This window comes from Coregonus lavaretus (assembly GCF_964263955.1).
Source record: "Coregonus lavaretus genome assembly, chromosome: 15".
NCBI lineage: Eukaryota > Metazoa > Chordata > Actinopteri > Salmoniformes > Salmonidae > Coregonus > Coregonus lavaretus.
The window spans coordinates 34,848,618-34,870,472 of NC_140002.1; the positions used below are offsets into that span (position 1 = coordinate 34,848,618).

General features: G+C 44.8%; 1 protein-coding gene across 1 annotated transcript in view; it reads right to left on the minus strand.

The window, feature by feature from the left end:
• LOC311143121 (uncharacterized protein) overlaps positions 1 to 18,704 on the minus strand; it is a gene marked incomplete at its 5' end in the record, with an annotated part of 82,326 nt that extends 63,622 nt beyond the window's left edge. The window contains 2 exons of the mRNA XM_084178919.1: positions 16,744 to 16,858; positions 18,159 to 18,704. Of these exons, the coding sequence (XP_084035045.1) occupies positions 16,744 to 16,858; positions 18,159 to 18,704 (661 nt within the window). The remainder of the gene's footprint in view (positions 1 to 16,743; positions 16,859 to 18,158) is intronic.
• Positions 18,705 to 21,855: the final 3,151 nt, after the last annotated feature.

The window sequence follows — 21,855 nt, forward strand, 5'->3', positions numbered from 1 at the left end:
AAATTGACAAACTACTTCACTGTTCCCCTGTGAAAGTCTCCATTATGTCAAACAGCTTTGCTCTCTCTAGTGAGTTTACGCTGCAATTAACTTTCATGGGAAGTGATGGCATCATTATCTCCACGATGACAATGATAAACCACACATTGCTGTTTGACCCTTTAGAATTTGGCCTGTAAATGTTGAAAAATACCATCACCTAAACCGTGATTGAACAAACCACATTGAGTTCGGTAAAAGTGAATAGTGGAGATATTTCAGCCTGTGTGTCAGGGCAGGCGTTATGGGCGGGCCTTAGGGGGCCTGGCCCGCCCTACCGTATCTCCTTGCCCGTCCAAATAAAATATTTAAATATTGATAATTGATTTGACCAAGACACGAGCCGACAGAAAGATGCATCAATCTCAGATAAAGCATCCGAGCGAGCGAAATCGCGCCCCTCTGTCTCAGTAAGTGTAGCCCATGTATCTGATGCTGTCTGGACAAAAAGAGCTTGGCATGTCTTTCTCTTTTTTGCCAGACAGCATCAGATACATGGGCTACAGGTAGTAAGACAAGGGGCGCTGTTTCGCTCGCTCGAATGCTATTTTGGACAAAGGTGCGAAGTAACCTACTTTTTAAGTGATTTGTTTGACAATCAGATGAAAACATCATGACTGGTTGTATTCATACCACATTAAAAGGTCATACATTTTTACAGTTAAATTACATGTATTTACTATAAAACCCACACTAGAACTGCTAAAGCAGTCATTTGGACTGCTCATGAATTTGAAAAAAAAAAAGGTTACACTGCCATTTTTAAAGTCATGCCCCCCTCAGTCCATGACGTTTCCTAAATAAGTCTATAAAACACACTATCTTTATTAGAATCTTAATATCACAAACAGAACTGGTGTTATAACTAGTTTTAGGAGGGCATTTCATTTTTTTAAATGGTTTTTCCCCGTTGCCCCTGCTTCTCGCGAACGTAGGGCCTGCTCCCCTCCTTCTCCCGAAAGTTGAAGGTGCCGTGCCAAGTTGATAATAACCCCGATAATTGCCTTGAAACTGAACCTAAACAATACCGAAACTAATTTCACACATATAACAACAGATTAAATACACTATATATATATATACAGTGGGGGAAAAAAGTATTTAGTCAGCCACCAATTGTGCAAGTTCTCCCACTTAAAAAGATGAGAGAGGCCTGTAATTTTCATCATAGGTACATGTCAACTATGACAGACAAAATGAGATTTTTTTTCTCCAGAAAATCACATTGTAGGATTTTTAATTAATTTATTTGCAAATTATGGTGGAAAATAAGTATTTGGTCAATAACAAAAGTTTCTCAATACTTTGTTATATACCCTTTGTTGGCAATGACACAGGTCAAACGTTTTCTGTAAGTCTTCAAAAGGTTTTCACACTCTGTTGCTGGTATTTTGGCCCATTCCTCCATGCAGATCTCCTCTAGAGCAGTGATGTTTTGGGGCTGTCGCTGGGCAACACTGACTTTCAACTCCCTCCAAAGATTTTCTATGGGGTTGAGATCTGGAGACTGGCTAGGCCACTCCAGGACCTTGAAATGCTTCTTACGAAGCCACTCCTTCGTTGCCCGGGCAGTGTGTTTGGGATCATTGTCATGCTGAAAGACCCAGCCACGTTTCATCTTCAATGCCCTTGCTGATGGAAGGAGGTTTTCACTCAAAATCTCACGATACATGGCCCCATTCATTCTTTCCTTTACACGGATCAGTCGTCCTGGTCCCTTTGCAGAAAAACAGCCCCAAAGCATGATGTTTCCACCCCCATGCTTCACAGTAGGTATGGTGTTCTTTGGATGCAACTCAGCATTCTTTGTCCTCCAAACACGACGAGTTGAGTTTTTACCAACAAAAAGTTATATTTTGGTTTCATCTGACCATATGACATTCTCCCAATCCTCTTCTGGATCATCCAAATGCACTCTAGCAAACTTCAGACGGGCCTGGACATGTACTGGCTTAAGCAGGGGGACACGTCTGGCACTGCAGGATTTGAGTCCCTGGCGGCGTAGTGTGTTACTGCTGGTAGGCTTTGTTACTTTGGTCCCAGCTCTCTGCAAGTCATTCACTAGGTCCCCCCGTGTGGTTCTGGGATTTTTGCTCACCGTTCTTGTGATCATTTTGACCCCACGGGGTGAGATCTTGCGTGGAGCCCCAGATCGAGGGAGATTATCAGTGGTCTTGTATGTCTTCCATTTCCTAATAATTGCTCCCACAGTTGATTTCTTCAAACCAAGCTGCTTACCTATTGCAGATTCAGTCTTCCCAGCCTGGTGCAGGTCTACAATTTTGTTTCTGGTGTCCTTTGACAGCTCTTTGGTCTTGGCCATAGTGGAGTTTGGAGTGTGACTGTTTGAGGTTGTGGACAGGTGTCTTTTATACTGATAACAAGTTCAAACAGGTGCCATTGATACAGGTAACGAGTGGAGGACAGAGGAGCCTCTTAAAGAAGAAGTTACAGGTCTGTGAGAGCCAGAAATCTTGCTTGTTTGTAGGTGACCAAATACTTATTTTCCACCATAATTTGCACAAAAATTCATTACAAATCCTACAATGCGATTTTCTGGAAAAAAAATTCTCAATTTGTCTGTCATAGTTGACGTGTCCCTATGATGAAAATTACAGGCCTCTCTCATCTTTTTAAGTGGGAGAACTTGCACAATTGGTGGCTGACTAAATACTTTTTTCCCCCACTGTATATATATATATATATATATATATATATATATATATATATATATATATATATATATATACAGTGGGGAGAACAAGTATTTGATACACTGCCGATTTTGCAGGTTTTCCTACTTACAAAGCATGTAGAGGTCTGTAATTTTTATCATAGGTACACTTCAACTGTGTGAGACGGAATCTAAAACAAAAATCCAGAAAATCACATTGTATGATTTTTAAGTAATTAATTTGCTTTTTATTGCAGGACATAAGTATTTGATCACCTACCAACCAGTAAGAATTCCGACTCTCACAGACCTGTTAGTTTTTCTTTAAGAAGCCCTCCTGTTCTCCACTCATTACCTGTATTAACTGCACCTGTTTGAACTCGTTACCTGCATAAAAGACACCTGTCCACACACTCAATCAAACAGACTCCAACATCTCCACAATGGCCAAGACCAGAGAGCTGTGTAAGGACATCAGGGATAGTAGACCTGCACAAGGCTGGGATGGGCTACAGGACAATAGGCAAGCAGCTTGGTGAGAAGGCAACAACTGTTGGCGCAATTATTAGAAAATGGAAGAAGTTCAAATTGACGGTCAATCACCCTCGGTCTGGGGCTCCATGCAAGATCTCACCTCGTGGGGCATCAATGATCATGAGGAAGGTGAGGGATCAGCCCAGAACTACACGGTAGGACCTGGTCAATGACCTGAAGAGAGCTGGGACCACAGTCTCAAAGAAAACCATTAGTAACACACTACGCCGTCATGGATTAAAATCATGCAGCGGACGCAAGGTCCCCCTGCTCAAGCCAGCGCATGTCCAGGCCCGTCTGAAGTTTGCCAATGACCATCTGGATGATCCAGAGGAGGAATGGGAGAAGGTCATGTGGTCTGATGAGACAAAAATAGAGCTTTTTGGTCTAAACTCCACTCGCCGTGTATGGAGGAAGAAGAAGGATGAGTACAACCCCAAGAACACTATCCCAACCGTGAAGCATGGAGGTGGAAACATCATTCTTTGGGGATGCTTTTCTGCAAAGGGGCAGGATGACTGCACCGTATTGAGGAGAGGATGGATGGGGCCATGTATCGCGAGATCTTGGCCAACAACCTCCTTCCCTCAGTAAGAGCATTGAAGATGGGTCGTGGCTGGTTCTTCCAGCATGACAATGACCCAAAACACACAGCCAGGGCAACTAAGGAGTGGCTCCGTAAGAAGCATCTCAAGGTCCTGGAGTGGCCTAGCCAGTCTCCAGACCTGAACCCAATAGAAAATCTTTGGAGGGAGCTGAAAGTCCGTATTGCCCAGCGACAGCCTCGAAACCTGAAGGATCTGGAGAAGGTCTGTATGGAGGAGTGGGCCAAAATCCCTGCTGCAGTGTGTGCAAACCTGGTCAAGACCTACAGGAAACGTATGATCTCTGTAATTGCAAACAAAGGTTTCTGTACCAAATATTAAGTTCTGCTTTTCTGATGTATCAAATACTTATGTCATGCAATAAAATGCAAATTAATTACTTAAAAATCATACAATGTGATTTTCTGGATTTTAGATTCCGTCTCTCACAGTTGAAGTGTACCTATGATAAAAATTACAGACCTCTACATGCTTTGTAAGTAGGAAAACCTGCAAAATCGGCACTGTATCAAATACTTGTTCTCCCCACTGTATATACAGTTGAAGTCGGAAGTTTACATACACCTTAGCCAAATACATTTAAACTCAGTTTTTCACAATTCCTGACATTTAATCCTAGTATCACCACTTTATTTTAAGAATGTGAAATGTAAGAATAATAGTAGAGAGAATTATTTATTTCAGCTTTTATTTCTTTCATCACATTCTCAGTGGGTCAGAAGTTTACATACACTCAATTAGTATTTGGTAGCATTGCCTTTAAATTGTTTAACTTGGGTCAAACGTTACGGGTAGCCTTCCACAAGCTTCCCACAATAAGTTGGAGGGACTGGTGCACTTCACAAAATAGATGGCATCATGAGGAAGGAAAATTATGTGAATATATTGAAGCAACATCTCAAGACATCAGTCAGGAAGTTAAAGCTTGGTCACAAATGGGTCTTCCAAATGGACAATGACCCCAAGCATACTTCCAAAGTTGTGGCAAAATGGCTTAAAGACAACAAAGTCAAGGTATTGGAGTGGCCATCACAAAGCCCTGACCTCAATCCTATAGAAAATGTGTGGGCAGAACTGAAAAAGCGTGTGCGAGCAAGGAGGCCTACAAACCTGACTCAGTTACACCAGCTCTGTCAGGAAGAATGGGCCAAAATTCACCCAACTTATTGCGGGAAGCTTGTGGAAGGCTACCCGAAACGTTTGACCCAAGTTAAACAATTTAAAGGCAATGCTACCAAATACTAATTGAGTGTATGTAAACTTCTGACCCACTGGGAATGCGATGAAATAAATAAAAGCTGAAATAAATCATTCTCTCTACTATTATTCTGAAATTTCACATTCTTAAAATAAAGTGGAGATCCTAACTGACCTAAGACAGGGAATTTTTACTAGGATTAAATGTCAGGAATTGTGAAAAACTGAGTTTAAATGTATTTGGCTAAGGTGTATGTAAACTTCCGACTTCAACTGTATATATACAGTACCAGTCAAAAGTTTGGACAGACTGTCACGCTCTGGCTCCGGGACTTTGTATGTTGAGCCAGGGTGTGTTCGTTTCGTTGTGTTCTGTTTGGTTGGGTTGTTCTATGTGGTTGTATTTCTTTGTTTGGATGAGTGACTCCCAATCAGAGGTAACGAGTGTCAGCTGTTTGGCTCGTTGTCTCTGATTGGGAGCCATATTTATAATGTCTGTTTTCACCTTGTGTTTGTGGGTTTTTGTTCCTTGTCAGTCATTGTCTGAGGACGTTACGTATCGTTTATTGTTTTGTATTTCGTGTTTGCACTTTACTATTAAAGTATGTTCGCTCAACACGCTGCGCCTTGGTCCTCTCTAACCAACGATCGTGACAGAAAAACCCACCTTAACCAGATCAAGCAGCGTGACGAGGAGAGAGGATGGACGTGGGAGGAGATGATTGCGAGTCTGGCAAGAGGGAGAGAGGCCTGGGCCACGGGGAGGAGAGACCCCCAGGAAATTTTTAGGGGGGGGCTCACGACGTCGGGGCAGCAGGTGTACGGGTTAGAGCGGTGCAAAGCGTTGGCAGAGAAGGCCGCCAGGTTAGGGGGGCCACTGGGCACAGAGGAGAGGGAAAGTGTGGAGGCACGGCGAGAGGTACTGGGGTGTGTTACCAGTCCGGTCCGGCCCGTTCCTGATCCCTGCGTGGGGCCAGTGGTGTGTGTCCCCAGTACGGTCCGGCCTGTTCCTGCCATTCCCACCAAGGCAGTGGTGCGCGTCGTCAGCCCAGCCCGGCCTGTTCCTGCCATTCCCACCAAGTCTGTGGTGTGCGTCGACAGCCCGGCCCGGCCTGTTCCTGCCATTCCCACCAAGTCAGTGGTGCGCGTCGTCAGCCCAGCCCGGCCTGTTCCTGCCATTCCCACCAAGTCAGTGGTGCACGTCGTCAGCCCAGCCCGGCCGGTTCCTGCCATTCCCACCAAGTCAGTGGTGTGCGTCGACAGCCCAGCCCGGCCTGTCCCTGCTCCACGCACCAAGCCTACGAGGTGCGTCGCCAGTCCAGCCCGGCCTGTCCCTGCTCCACGCACAAAGCCTACGGTGTGCGTCGCCAGCCCAGCCCGGCCTGTTCCTGCTCCACGCACAAAGCCTACGGTGTGCGTCGCCAGCCCAGCCCGGCCTGTCCCTGCTCCACGCACAAAGCCTACGGTGTGCGTCGCCAGCCCGACCCGGCCTGTTCCTGCCACTCGCACCAAACCAGGGGTGCGAGTCGCCAGCCTGGTCCAACCCGTTCCTGCTACTCGCACCAAGCCAGGGGTGCGAGGCGTCAGCCTGGTCCAGCCCGTTCCTGCTACTCGCACCAAATCAGGGATGCGAGTCGTCAGCCTGGTCCAGCTCGTTCCTGCTACTCGCACCAAACCAGGGAATGGAGTCGTCAGTCCGGTGAGGCCCGTTCCTGTTCCACGCACCAAGCCAGGGGCGCGTGTCGTCAGTCCGGCTCCGACCAGCGGGGCTAGACAGGACCAGGGGTACTTTGGGGGGTTGGAGAGGAGGTGGGGATCAGGGCCGGAGCCAGAACCACCGCCGAGGAGGTATGCCCACCCAGCCCTCCCTTGTTTAGCCCTTATTGAGGCGCGGTCGCAGTCCGCGCCTTTAGGGGGGGGTACTGTCACGCTCTGGCTCCGGGACTTTGTATGTTGAGCCAGGGTGTGTTCGTTTCGTTGTGTTCTGTTTGGTTGGGTTGTTCTATGTGGTTGTATTTCTTTGTTTGGATGAGTGACTCCCAATCAGAGGTAACGAGTGTCAGCTGTTTGGCTCGTTGTCTCTGATTGGGAGCCATATTTATAATGTCTGTTTTCACCTTGTGTTTGTGGGTTTTTGTTCCTTGTCAGTCATTGTCTGAGGACGTTACGTATCGTTTATTGTTTTGTATTTCGTGTTTGCACTTTACTATTAAAGTATGTTCGCTCAACACGCTGCGCCTTGGTCCTCTCTAACCAACGATCGTGACACAGACCTACTCATTCAAGGGTTTTTCTTTATTTTTACTATTTTTTACATTGTAGAATAATAGTGAAGACATCAAAACTATGAAATAACACATATGGAATCCTGTAGTAACCAAAAAAGTGTTAAACAAATCAAAATATATTTTATATTTGAGATTCTTCAAATAGCCACCCTTTGCCTTGATGACAGCTTTGCACACTCTTGGCATTCTCTCAACCAGCTTGACCTGGAATGCTTTTCCAACAATCTTGAAGGAGTTCCCACATATGCTGAGCACTTGTTGGCTGCTTTTCCTTCACTCTGCAGTCCGACTCATTCCAAGCCATCTCAATTGGGTTACATCTCAAATAGCCCTTACACAGCCTGGAGGTGTGTTGGGTCATTGTCCTGTTGAAAAACAAATGAGAGTCCCACTAAGCCCAAACCAGATGTGATGGCGTATCGCTGCAGAATGCTGTGGTAGCCATGCTGGTTAAGTGTGCTTTGAATTCTAAATAAATCACAGACAGTGTCACCAGCAAAGTACCCCCACACCATAACACCTCCTCCTCCATGCTTTACGGTGGGTACCACACATGCAGAGATCATCCGTTCACCCACACCGCAGTTTGAACCAAAAATCTCAAATTTGGACTCCAGACCAAAGGACACATTTCCATCGGTCTAATGTCCATTGGTCGTGATTCTTGGCCCAAGCAAGTCTCTTCTTCTTATTGGTGTCCTTTAGTAGTGGTTTATTTGCAGCAATTCGACCATGAAGGCCTGATTCACACAGTCCCCTCTTAACAGTTGATGTTGAGATGTGTCTGTTACTTGAACTCTGTGAAGCATCTATTTGGGCTGCAATTTCTGAGGCTGGTAACCCTAATGAACTTATCCTCTGCAGCATAGGTAACTCTGGGTCTTCCATTACTGTGGCGGTCCTCATGAGAGCCAGTTTCATCATAGCGCTTGATGGTTTTTGCGACTGCACTTGAAGAAACTTTCAAAGTTCTTGAAATGTTTTGTATGTCTTAAAGTAATGGACTGTCGTTTCTCTTTGCTTAATTGAGCTGTTCTTGTCATAATATGGACTTGGTCTTTTACCAAATAGGGCTATCTTCTGTATACCCCCCCTACCTTCTCACAACACAATTGATTGGCTCAAACGCATTAAGAAGGAAAGAAATTCCACAAATTAACTTTTAAGAAGGCACACCTGTTAATTTAAATGCATTCCAGGTGACTACCTAATGAAGCTGGTTGAGAGAATGCCAAGAGTGTGAAAAGCTGTCATCAAGGCAAAGGGTGGCTATTTTAAGAATCTCAAATATAAAATACATTTTGATTTGTTTAACACTTTTTTGGTTCCTACATGATTGCATATGTGTTTATTTTTTTCTGTCTATGGGCACATGACTGCGTTGCTCTGTATGCCCCTGATGTGCTGTAGCCCTCCCTCCATGTCCTGAGCCAGTGGCCCATGTGTCAACAGAGCGCCACAGAACAATATTCACGCCATTGCCCTTTAAAAACGTCTTCACTATTATTCTACAATGTAAAAAATAGTAAAAATAAAGAAAAACCCTTGAATGAGTAGGTGTGTCCAAACTTTGACTGGTACTGTGTGTGTGTATATATATATATATATATATATATATATATATATATATATATATATATATATATATATATATATATATATATATATATATATATATATATATAAAGTATGTGGACACCTCTTGCTGACAGGTGTATAAAATCGAGCACACAGCCATGCAATCTCCATAGACAAACATTGGCAGTAGAATGGCCTTACCGAAGAGCTCAGTGACTTTCAACGTGACACCGTCATAGGATGCCACCAACAAGTAAGTTTGTCAAATTTCTGCCCTGCTAGAGCTGCCCCCGTCAACTGTTAGGGCTGTTATTCTGAAGTGGAAATGTCTAAGAGCAACAACCGCTCAGCCGCGAAGTGGTAAGCCACACAAGCTCAGAGGAGAGGACCGCCGATAGCTGAAGCGCGTAAAAATCGTCTGTCCTCGGTTGCAACTCTCACTACCGAGTTCCAAACTGCCTCTGGAAGCAACGTCAGCACAATAACTGTTCGTCGGGAGTTTCATGAAATGGGTTTCCATGGCCGAGCAGCTGCACGCAAGCCTAAGATCACCATGCGCAATGCCAAGTGTCGGCTGGAGTGGTGTAAAGCTCGCCGCCATTGGACTCTGGAGCAGTGGAAATGTGTTCTGTGGAGTGATGAATCACGCTTCACCATCTGGCAGTCCGAAAGACGAATCTGGGTTTGAAGGATGCCAGGAGAAACGCTACCTGCCCAAATGCATAGTACCAACTGTAAAGTTTGGTGGAGGAGGAATAATAGTCTGGGGCTGTTTTTCATGGTTCGGGCTAGGCCCCTTAGTTCCAGTGAAGGGAAATTTTTACGCTACAGCATACAATTACATTCTAGTCGATTCTGTACTTCCAACGTTGTGGCAACAGTTTGGGGAAGGCCCTTTCCTCTTTCAGCATGACAATGCCCCAGTGCACAAAGCGAGGTCCATTCAGAAATGGTGTGTCGAGATCGGTGTGGAAGAACTTGACTGGCCCTGACCTCAACCCCATCGAACACCTTTGGGATGAATTGGAATGCTGACTGCGAGCCAGGCCTAATCGCCCAACATCAGTGCCCGAACTCACTAATGCTCTTGTGGCTGAATGGAAGCAATTCCCTGCAGCAATGTTCTAACATGTAGTGGAAAGCCTTCCCAGAAGAGTGGAGGCTGTTATAGCATCAAAGGGGGCACCAACTCCATATTAATGCCCATGATTTTGGAATGAGATGTTCGTTGAGCAGGTGTCCACATACTTTTGGTCATGTAGTGTAAGTCCCGTGCCATTATTTTATTTTATCTGATTATCTAGTAAGAAGAATAATTGAACTTAGCTGAATAAAATAAAAATGATATTTTTCCCATTACAGAGTGAGTGCGCATATGAAGTGGCTATGTCAAGCGTAAAAGTGATCATTTGAAGTAAGTCCTATGTGCTAGATTTAGAGTTATTTGGCAACTTTAGTTGTGAATGATACAAACCTTAGAATGTCTTAGAAATCAAAACATATATCGGCTGCATGGTGCGACTATAGACTATTGATGATTTGAGAAAGTAGCAAAAAAAGCTTGCATTCTGTTCCTTGCCTCAGGCTTCACAGCTGTTCTCTCATCAAGTGATTATATTTTCACCAATCAGACTATTCTCAATTTAATATTTTCTTTACTAATATGTAAAATTTGTTTTGTTTTAGAATGGCCCATTATCAAATGGGCAGGAACAGGGGCAGGGGGGCAAATACATGTCATCTGTATGCTTCCAAATAGCAAATGGAGGCCACGCTTTCCCGCCGGTCCATTTTGTAAGCTACTTCGGTTGTAGCATGTGCTTAATATGAGCACCTGAGAAATAAATATAAAAACACTTAATTCACTCCAAGCATCAACCAGTGTTTGAGGAGCATGCTCTCCCTGCCCCGACAGGTGATATTCCGTCCGCACTCTGTATGCCATGGGCTCTCCAACCTTGTTCCTGCAGATACCCAGTGCTTAATTAGGGAAACCAAGTGAAATCTGTTCGGGAACATCAGTAGTAACATGTTTTCGCAATGAAACATATTTCACTAAACTGTTGACAGCCCGTCTGCGTTCTCGAGAAAGGAATAAAGGAGAGAGAGGAGATGGAAATGCATGGTGGTGAGATAATCTGTATAGCTGAAGGTAATGTGTCACCCAATTAATTATGAAAATATAAAAAATGCCCTATTACTAGGCTATTCAAAATCAAATGCAAATGCACTAATTGTAGGCTAACTGTAAGCCGCCCTGCACAATCAATGAACCAACAGCATCGCCTAGGGCTATACATTCTCTCCCAGACTCATGGATATACATTTTGGAGCGCAGCATAAGGTAACCAGTCCATCCAATATGCATAATAATACAGTCAACACTCAAAGGCGATTCCTCAAATTTGTTTAATTTTGGAGTATAGGCTAGACCAATTATTTACCAAAGACATCTTAAATCAGTTTTGTTGTATGTTTTTCTACCATGCGTAATGTAATATGCGGTAGGCTATGTATTGTATAACGGCACAATCATCATTTTAATTCAGGTTTTTATGGGGGGCTTGGGCTCATTAGTCTTGCCTATGCATAAGCTCTAAAAAGGGACAATAGAACCCTGAGTACCAGGCCATTAGGACCTGATGGTAGTTAGCAAGTTGGATACTAGGTCTCCTGAGTGGCGCAGTGGTCTAAGGCACTGCATCGCAGTGCTAGCTGTGCCACTAGAGATCCTGGTTCGAATCCAGGCTCTGTCGCAACCGGCCGCGACCGGGAGACTCATGGGCGGCGCACAATTGGCCCAGCGTCATCCAGGGTAGGGGAGGGAATGGCCGGCAGGGATGTAGCTCAGTTTGCAACGCCAGGGTTGTGGGTTCGATTTCCACGGGGTATTCACTAACTGTAAGTCGCTCTGGATAAGAGCGTCTGCTAAATGACATAAATGTAAATGTAATACTACCAAAGCATGTCTACAGTACATAAAAGGAGATTACTGTGACTCAGTGGTCACATGGAATTTTACTGTGGTCATGACTCATGACTGCCCGTGTGGCGGTAATATGGTCGCCACAACAGCCCTAGGTGCACCTGTGTAATGATCATGCTGTTTAATCAGCTTCTTGATATGCCACACCTGTCAGGTGGATGGCAAAGGAGAAATGCTTACTAACAGGGATGTAAACAAATCTGTGCACAGAATTTGAGAGAAATAAGCTTTTTGTGCGTATGGAACATTTCTGGGATCTTTTATTTCAGCTCATGAAACATGCAACCATTTACATGGTGTGTTTATATGTTTGTTCAGTATATTCATTATAATGCCATTATTGCTTTTGTGCTGATTTTCACTATTTATCAAGCCCACTTGGCGCTTATAATGATGTTTAGGCTACTGATGTTTTTATAATTTGACCACACATCTTGCTGACCGTGCGTCTTGGTGGTAAGGGTATCTTTTTTATTTTGTCGTTATAAAAATAAGCTGTTACCGCGTGCCAACACATATGCTTTCTGTTTCATAGTTGTTACAAATAAAATTGATTGAACACTTGACGTGTGTTTTTATTTTATTTATTTTTTTACATACTACAGTAACATACACTAATGAAAATGCTTTTGTGTTATTTCAAATTTTTATATTTTTGTATTCTTATGTCACCTAAGACCTTCATAACCACAACCAAATGATTATTTTGGCATACTGTAAAAAAAAAAATGCACGTGCACACATAGGAGGTCCCGTGAAAGAAACGTGCCCACCTATGGAAATCAAACGCCCATCCAACTGATTCGTTCTGGCACCGGCCCTGTTGTGTGTGTGTGTTTTTGTGTGTGTGTGCATTTGTGTGTGTGTGTGTGTGTGTATGTGTGTGTGTGTTTGCCCTGGGCCTTCTGCTGCAGTGCACTAGGTAGTGTGTGCTGACTGTCCCAGCAGAGCGCTAAATGAGGCACATCTACATGGCAGGGAGTGGGGGGGTCAGGGGCTGGTATTTAAAGGGCAATGGCGTGAATATTGTTCTGTGGCGCTCTGTTGACACATGGGCCGCTGGCTCAGGACATGGAGGGAGGGCTACAGCACATCAGGGGCATACAGAGCAACCGCAGTCATGTGCCCATAGACAGAAAAAAATAAAACCTTCCTCACGCATACTCTCTCACACACCCACTCAGCTCCACACTCTTAGACAAACATTCACAGACGTTTAAAGTAACTGTCCAGTGAAAATATAACTTTTAAAAGTTAATATTCTGTTAACTCATACCCAAATGATGTTGTTGAGTCGTCATATACTTGTATTTGTGGCTAAAGCGACTAACTGTAAGTCGCTCTGGATAAGAGCGTCTGCTAAATGACTAAAATGTAAATGTAAAGCATAAAATGGAGAAAAAAACACAAAAATCCTCCTCAAACTTGTATCTCTAATAAACCGTTTACAAAATGCTTGCTATTTGCTGATAGAGTATGATGTCATACTCCTGAGGAGGATGAGCTGGACAATCAGTAGTCTACTAGCATTAATATTTTTTGTGACCGGTATACGCCCACACCATTCTGTTGTTGGGGTACGCCCACACCATTCCAACACAGAAAAGCTGCTTTTTTAACATACTTAATTAACATTTTATGGAAGGAAAACAATTTCACTCATATTGTATGTCATTATAGGTCATATTTCATAGAAATCTGGAAACACTGAACAGTTACTTTAAACAGGACACATATTCAGACACCCCAATCAGTGTATATGCAACATGTCATTGTTAACAGGTGGGGGTGCGAGCATGTACACACCAAATTATTTTTAACTAGGGGGATCTGAGTCTGAGCTGAGAAGATAGAAGACAAAAAGAGGGAGGAGAAGAGAAGGAGGAGGAGAGGATAAGAAGGAAACTCATTACTCTGGCGTGTTGCTGTGTTGAACCTAGCGTCTCTGCCGCCCGCCATCTCAGTAAATAAAGGCTGTCATTGGATCTGGCCCGGTGGATGCTTCAAGGCCCTGTTATTAGCGTTATTAATATGCATGCTAATGTACCTATTTTATGGCTCAACAGTTCTGATTCACTTTAAAATCAATTATCCATCTGGTACACCAATACTTTGCCCAGGCTCAAATGTGTATTAATTTCAGCAAACATACATCGGGCACAACACAATAAAGATAAATGGCTAGATTAGGTGCAGTAAACAGAGGAACTAGGGGCGGGTTTTAATGAGATTTGTCGTTTAAGAACCTTACAGTTGCTTAAATAATGAGCCTGGCTCTGTTTTTTTTCCAAATGCAAATTTACAAAGGAATGTTTCGCTGTCCTGCTTTTTCCAATTTCATTTAGATAAGAGTGTCTCCAAATAAGTTGGCAGTTAATATTCTCACATGAGCACTCCGCCGCTTCCTCAGCCCTACTTCTCCCTCCGGAGCAGACAGTTTTTTTCCCTCCTCCACAGTGATGCATTGATCCGTAATAAGTTCAGAAAAGTTCACTGTGCTTGTTAAATAGTTCAAACTGACAAAATCTGGACTGGGAACTACTTAGACAGTGCTGACAGAACCACTTACGGGTGTTACCACCACTTTTACCATAAACCATCAGCAAAATCAGTCTGACATCAGTGTCATGCCCTTAGCAACCCCTCACCCTGAGATAGAGAGGTGAGGAATAAGAGAGAGAGAGAGAGAGATAGAGAGAGAGAGAGAGAGAGAGAGAGAGAGAGAGAGAGAGATGGGGAGCTGAATGGTGATGATGGAGAGAAGAGAAGAGGAGAGAAGAGGTAGAGCTACAGCTGGCTGCCTACAGATGAAGGCCCTCCATGACACCCCTCTGTGTCCCCGTCATTACCCACTGCTGGGGTCACACAGATGGAGTGATGAATCCATAATATGACATCACCCCAATTTTCCTCTCCATTTATCCCGGTAATGTGGTGCCCTTTTCCCTACGCCCAGGACCACCGGGACTTGCCAGTGCCAGGAAAATAGAACACTTGTGGACATGGAAACGGCACACCTTGGATGAGCTCAATGAGGAGCACCACCCAGTTAATCTGAGTACCTTTTCCTTTATCTCACGAGACATTAGTTAGACTCAATTTACAGTGCCTTCAGAAAGTATTCATACCCCTTGACATATTCCACATTTTGCTGTGTTACAGCCTTAATTCATAATGTATTAAATAAAAAAAATTCTCAACCATCTGCGCACAATACCCCATAATGACAAAGTGAAAATATGTTTTTATACATTTGTATTGAAAACGTATTGAAAATGAAATACATAAATATCTAATTTACATAAGTATTCACACCCCTGAGTTAATACTTTGTAGAAGCACCTTTAGCATCGATTACAGTGAGTCTTTCTGGGTAAGTCTCTAAGAGCTTTCCACACCTGGATTGTGCAACATTTGCCCATTATTCTTTAAATAATTATTTAAGCTCTGTCAAATTGGTTGTTGATCATTGCTAGACAATCATTTTCAGGTCTTGCCATATATTTTCAAGTAGATTTAGGTCAAAACTGGAACATTCACTGTCTTTTTGGTAAGCAACTCCAGTGTAGATTTGGCCTTGTGTTTTAGGTTATTGTCCTGCTGAAATTGAATTAATCTCCCAGTGTCTGGTGGAAAGCAGACTAAACCAGGTTTTCCTCTAGGATTTTGCCTGTGCTTAGCTCCATTCCGTTTCTTTTTTATCCTGAAAAACTTCCCAGTCCTTAACGATGACAAGCATACCCATAACATGATGCAGCCACCACTATGTTTGAAAATGTGAAGAGTGGTACTCAGTAATGTGTTTGGGATTTTCCCCAAACATTTGTATTCAGGAGAAAAGGTTAATTGCTTTGCCACATTTGTTGCAAACAGGATGCATGTTTTGGAACATGCATCCTGCCATCTCCTCTCTATTCTGTACAAGCTTCCTTCTTTTCACTCTGTCAATTAGGTTAGTATTGTGGAGTAACTACAATGTTGTTGATCCATCCTCAGTTTTCTCCTATCACAGCCATTAAACTCTATAACTGTTTTAAAGTCACCATTGGCCTCATGGTGAATTCCCTGAGCGGTTTCCTTCTTCTCTGGCAACTGAGTTAGAGAAGGATGCCTGTATCTTTGTAGTGACTGGGTGCATTGATACACCATCCAAAGTGTAATTAATAACTTCACAATGCTCAAAGGGCTATTCAATGTCTGCATTTTTTTTTTTTTACCCATTTACTGATAGTTGCCCTTCTTTGCGAGGCATTGGAAAACCTCCCTAGTCTTTGTGGTTGAATCACTATTTGAAATTCACTGCTCGACTGAGGGACCTTACAGATAATTGTACTGTATGTGTGCGGTACAGAGATGAGATAGTCATTCAAAAATCATGTTAAAAACTATTACTGCATACAGAGTGAGTCCATGCAACTTATTATGTGACTTGTTAAGCAACTTTTTACACCTGAACTTATTAAGGCTTGAATACTTATTGACTGAAGACATTTCAGCTTTTTTATTGTTTATTAATTTGTAAAAATGTCAAAAAACATATTTCTACTTTGACATTATGGGGTATTGTGTGTAGGCCAGTGATCTAAATCTAAATTTAATCCATTTTAAATTCAGTCTGTAAAACATGTTTGTTATTTTAAGTCAAGGGGTGTGAATACTTTCTGAAGGCACTGTATATCACCAGCACATTGGTTCTCCTCTATTACTGTAAGGTCTAGCTATTTAAAAAAACGATTAATCAGAGACCTGCATGGCTGTTGGAGAGTGAGTGTTAGGGAGTGTTACCGTGTGGGACTGAGTAGTGTGCTGGACTGTGCTGGAGTAGTGTTGGTCCATACTCACTCAGCATGCCCATCCCCAGCATGAAGGCGTCCATGGTGTAGGGCAGGCCCCTGGCCCTCCCTCGCGTGCCTGGTGGGAACATCACCTCCTTGGGCTGGGCCTTCTTACATTCTACCTGTGGACACAGTGGAAAAAAAGAAAAATCAGTCCTACTGGCCCCATGGAGGGAGAAGAATGGGATTGGGCAGGATATATCCAGATTCCAGTAGGACTAGCTCACAGAAAAACAATGTTGATTTTTTTCTAAAAAGCTTAAGTTTGCGTGTCTGAGGAGAAATCTAAGGTCAATCCTCCGGAGTATTCCAGTGCCTTTTGAAACTACTGGTGCATCAGAATAGTTGTAGAAGAGCCTCCAAACATGCATGATGTCTCCATTGATTCTTTTAAAATGTCTTCCTGTAGCCACTTCCTATTCTACCCCTGGCAGCCCTTCTTATCATTCAGGAGTAGACTGACAGAGGAATATGGAGGGAAAAGAATCCCCCACCATGACTTCCACACAAACACTTTAGACAGCCCCCATCATCTCAGTGAATGCCTTTGTTTTCTGTCATTTTATTCAAATTCTTGTCAGTCTTCCGAGAGAGACAGAGAGACAGTAGAGTGAATGCTGAGGCCAAGTTGGTAAAATCCTCATTTCTGCCTCTCTGTGTGCTCATCTGCTCCACAGTACCCAGCCCATTCCACCTTGAGCGCTCTTTCTCTCTCTCTCTCTCTCTCTCTCTCTCTCTTGCTCTCTGTCTCTCTCTCACTCTCTCTCTCACACTCTCTCTCCCTCTCTCTCTCTCTCTCTCTCTCTCTCTCACTCTCTCTCCCCCCTGTCTCTCTCTCCTGCCATCTCCCCTCACACACACTTAGTTCTCCCCTCTTCTAACATATTCTCCTCCAACACAATGCATATCAGCTGGGAGAAGTGACAGGTCTAAATATGCTAGCAGCAGCCTGTTTGAACGTGTATATGCAGAAAATAAATTATGTACTCTATGTCAACACCACTGAGAGAAATACATCAAGTGCTCTCGCTAAAGAACATGCACGCAAATATATCTGCATAGACATATACAAACATGAGACCACACATGCCAAGTATGGGCACACACACATCCACACACAAAGTCTTACACACACAAATTCACAAGCTTCACAATCTCATCCATCCTACATAGAGGAGCTGGGGTAAACAGAGCAGGACCTGTCTAGGAGGGGTGTGTGTGGTGGTGGTGGTGGTGGGGGGGGGTTGATCAGACCAGAAATAACATTCCACTCTGACAGACTGATAGGGAAAAGAAGCTGGGGGGGGGGGTTCATCCACACCAGTGAGAAAGTCATCTCCAGCCGTATCCTATTTACCACACATCTATCTGGGCTTTATGAAATATACAGGAGTGCGTGTCTGTGTGACTGGCTGGGCTGACAGGGCTGGCGTGTCTGTGTGACTGGCTGGGCTGACAGGGCTGGCGTGTCTGTGTGACTGGCTGGGCTGACAGGGCTGGCGTGTCTGTGTGACTGGCTGGGCTGACAGGGCTGGCGTGTCTGTGTGACTGGCTGGGCTGACAGGGCTGGCGTGTCTGTGTGACTGGCTGGGCTGACAGGGCTGGCGTGTCTGTGTGACTGCTGGGCTGACAGGGCTGGCGTGTCTGTGTGACTGGCTGGGCTGACAGGGCTGGCGTGTCTGTGTGACTGGCTGGGCTGACAGGGCTGGCGTGTCTGTGTGACTGGCTGGGCTGACAGGGCTGGCGTGTCTGTGTGACTGGCTGGGCTGACAGGGCTGGCGTGTCTGTGTGACTGGCTGGGCTGACAGGGCTGGCGTGTCTGTGTGACTGGCTGGGCTGACAGGGCTGGCGTGTCTGTGTGACTGGCTGGGCTGACAGGGCTGGCGTGTCTGTGTGACTGGCTGGGCTGACAGGGCTGGCGTGTCTGTGTGACTGGCTGGGCTGACAGGGCTGGCATGTCTGTGCCATGTGTCTATCGCCTGCTCTTCTCTTTGGTAGGCTGAGCCTGTTCACCGCGCCGCACAATCTGTCTGCTCCACTGCCTGCCTGGGCCCAAGGCCTGTCCATCTGTTTGTCTGCCTGCCTCCTGGCTTCGTGTCTAACCCACAGCCTCAGATTTAACAGGGCCTCTCTCTCTCTCTCTCTCTCTCTCTCTCTCTCTCTCTCTCTCTCTCTCTCTCTCTCTCTCTCTCTCTCTCTCTCTCTCTCTCTCTCTCTCTCTCTCTCTCTCTCTCTCTCTCTCTCTCTCTCTCTCTCTCTCTCTCTCTCTCTCTCTCTCTCATCTCTCTCTCTCTCTCTCTCATCTCTCTCTCTCATCTCTCTCATCTCTCTCTCTCTCTCCTCTCTCTCTCTCTTCTCTCTCTCTCTCTCTCTCTCTCTCTCTCTCTCTCTCTCTCTCTCTCTCTCTCTCTCTCTCTCTCTCTCTCTCTCTCTCTCTCTCTCTCTCTCTCTCTCTCTCTCTCTCTCTCTCTCTCTCTCTCTCTGCTATTCAAATTCACATGCATGCCATCCTGCCCACTGCACAATATAAGTTGCTTCTCCTCTGCTGGGTTGGATACCATTGCACAGTGCAGGTAAACCCCAGCATCCATACAAATGCAAATGGACAGGGCTGCACCTCTGCTCTGCTCTGACAAGCTCCAGGTAAACATGACCATTCCTTCACTGATCCTACAGTATAGTAACAGCCTGGTATTATACAGTGTTATTATACAGTGTGAGTTGCTGAGTTGAATAAAAGTTGCCAGTGCCTAAGTGTGAAGGTTGCTGTGTTAGACTAATAGTTGTGGTGTACAAGTGTGATAGGTTGCTGCTTGCTGTGAAGGCTCGCTATCTCCAGTGGAAAAGTTGCAGTGTAAGACCACTAAGATTAGTGGCTGTTGGAGGGCCAGTCGATTAAAGAAAGCAGAGGCCATAGAAACACACTGTCCCTTCGTTCGCTGCAAAGCACTTTGTAGCTGTCACAGGACTCCTGTCCTCCTGGCTAGCGACGCTGCTCTGTTCTCTCATCCCCATTTGTGCCTCTACGCTTTCTACCCTGCGAGAGCGACAATTTTCAGACTGCCATCATTTTCCAATCAAAGCAAATGGGAGCTTAAATACCTGTAAGGTGTGGGAGGGGTTGAGGAGGAAGGGGAAGCAGGAGAGTGCAGTAGCAGCCTAATTGTCAGGGAATGACCTCTATACTGAGTGGAGAGAAACCAGGCGGGACAAATAGGACTATTAAATGTCTCTGTACACTGACTGGGGCTCACACACCTACACATCTCACACACCTACACACTGACTGGGGCTCACAGACCGACACACACCTCAAACATCTACACACACCTCACACGCCTACACACACTTTCTGTTCAGTGGGTGACTGACTGGCTGGGTGGTGTTCAGCTGGACAGGAGTTCAGGAACAAGCACAGGAAGTGCCAGGTACACCGCTCTCCTCTCCCCACCAGCTCCAGTCCCTCCACCACTATCCACACCACACTGCCCACTGTCACATCCAGGTAGCTGGGCCATCCACCAACCACATGGGCTGGGGGGGAGTGAATCCCCGGGCTGGCTGCTGTGAGTCATAAGGTCTGGTTGGAGTGGGTTTGTTATTCAGGGGAATAGCTCTCCTCTCCTCTCCTGTCGTCTGTTAAAAATGAGCCGAGAGCTCGGCGGCTAGTGTGTGAGTGAGGGCAACACACAGAAAGATGTGGGGGATATACGGGCCAAGAGGAGAGTTCACATCACTACTCAGACCTGAGACTCTCAATCAGGCTGCCTCAGAGCATCCTCTTCCCTCCTGAACACACACACACACACACACACACACACACACACACAGATACCTTCACTATCTATAGGCCATAAGCATAGCCTCTTTGATTCTCCTTATAGTGGTGCTGCCCGACGGCCCAGTTAGATAGATAAGGGCGTATTAGTAAGCATCACCATCTCTGAAACGCAGCTGACTCTGACAAACTGAGAGGTCGTGACCTTCTCAATAGATCTCTCATTCACATTAACCTTGTGGGTGCTGTAGGGAGCTGTGTGGGCGTGTCAGCCCTGTATCAGGCCTGCAGCAATGCTGTCCTCTGGGATGCGTGCCGTGGAGTGGGCGTGGGGTGGGCTACGTTGCGGCAGCGTTCACTCCACTACAGAGTGGATTATATCAGTCTACTTAAAAGGGCTAGCACTCTGGAGAAGGAAAACAGCGTGATTCATCCACTATAGCCTTCCAATTCCCAGCTGAACAGTAAAAAGCAGTGAATGGTGTGAAAATGTCAGTCAGCTGAGTGATGCCAAGCCTTTGGGCACAGGCCATGGGATTATTCACTTAAGAAAAACGAGCTCACAGCCATTTGACTGCTGAATATTTACAATGAAGGTTGTTTAAAGGGTGAAATCACTTATAACTCAGTGCAAACATCATCACACTTTCACAGGGTCGTGTCAAGACATTCTGACCAACAGAATCAGATGCAATTTGCATATATATTACAAAAGCATTATTCATTCTACGTCACAGCCAAGAACAATGCTAGCTTACATAATAAGTATATTATTTACACATGACATGGAAGTGGAATATAACTTGGTAAAACAGGAATCTTCTGTATCTTAATTTTTCAGTCTGTGTTATCTTTGTCTGAAATGGAGGATAGTTTTAACGGCAGCAGAACATCCTGAGAACACCCTCTTCACAACTCCACCTACTGTATAAACCAAACGTTTTAGTGATTCTGCATCTCTACCATTGTACCTCTATGAGAGGAGGGGTGGGAAGAAAGAGCAGACTAGGGGATGTTGATTATCATTTATTTTTCAGGACAACCTGTTCTCCCTAATCAGATTTTCAGATCTTTCAGATGCAGGGTACCAAACACTTTCCCCCAAAGTAAATCTGTCATGAAGGAAGCACACACAGATATGCCACCTCCTTTTGGCGTATGCAATTGCAAAGTCACACAAAGAGTACTGAACCAGAGAGCACAGGATGACTTCCTTATCAAAGGACTGAATCATGAAATGAGAAGCAAAATAAGCTGCTTGTACTGAACAAAGGACACGGTAAAAGCACTCACAAAGAATTTGGGGAAGAATTACAGCAAGAAAAAAACACTTCCTGTTTC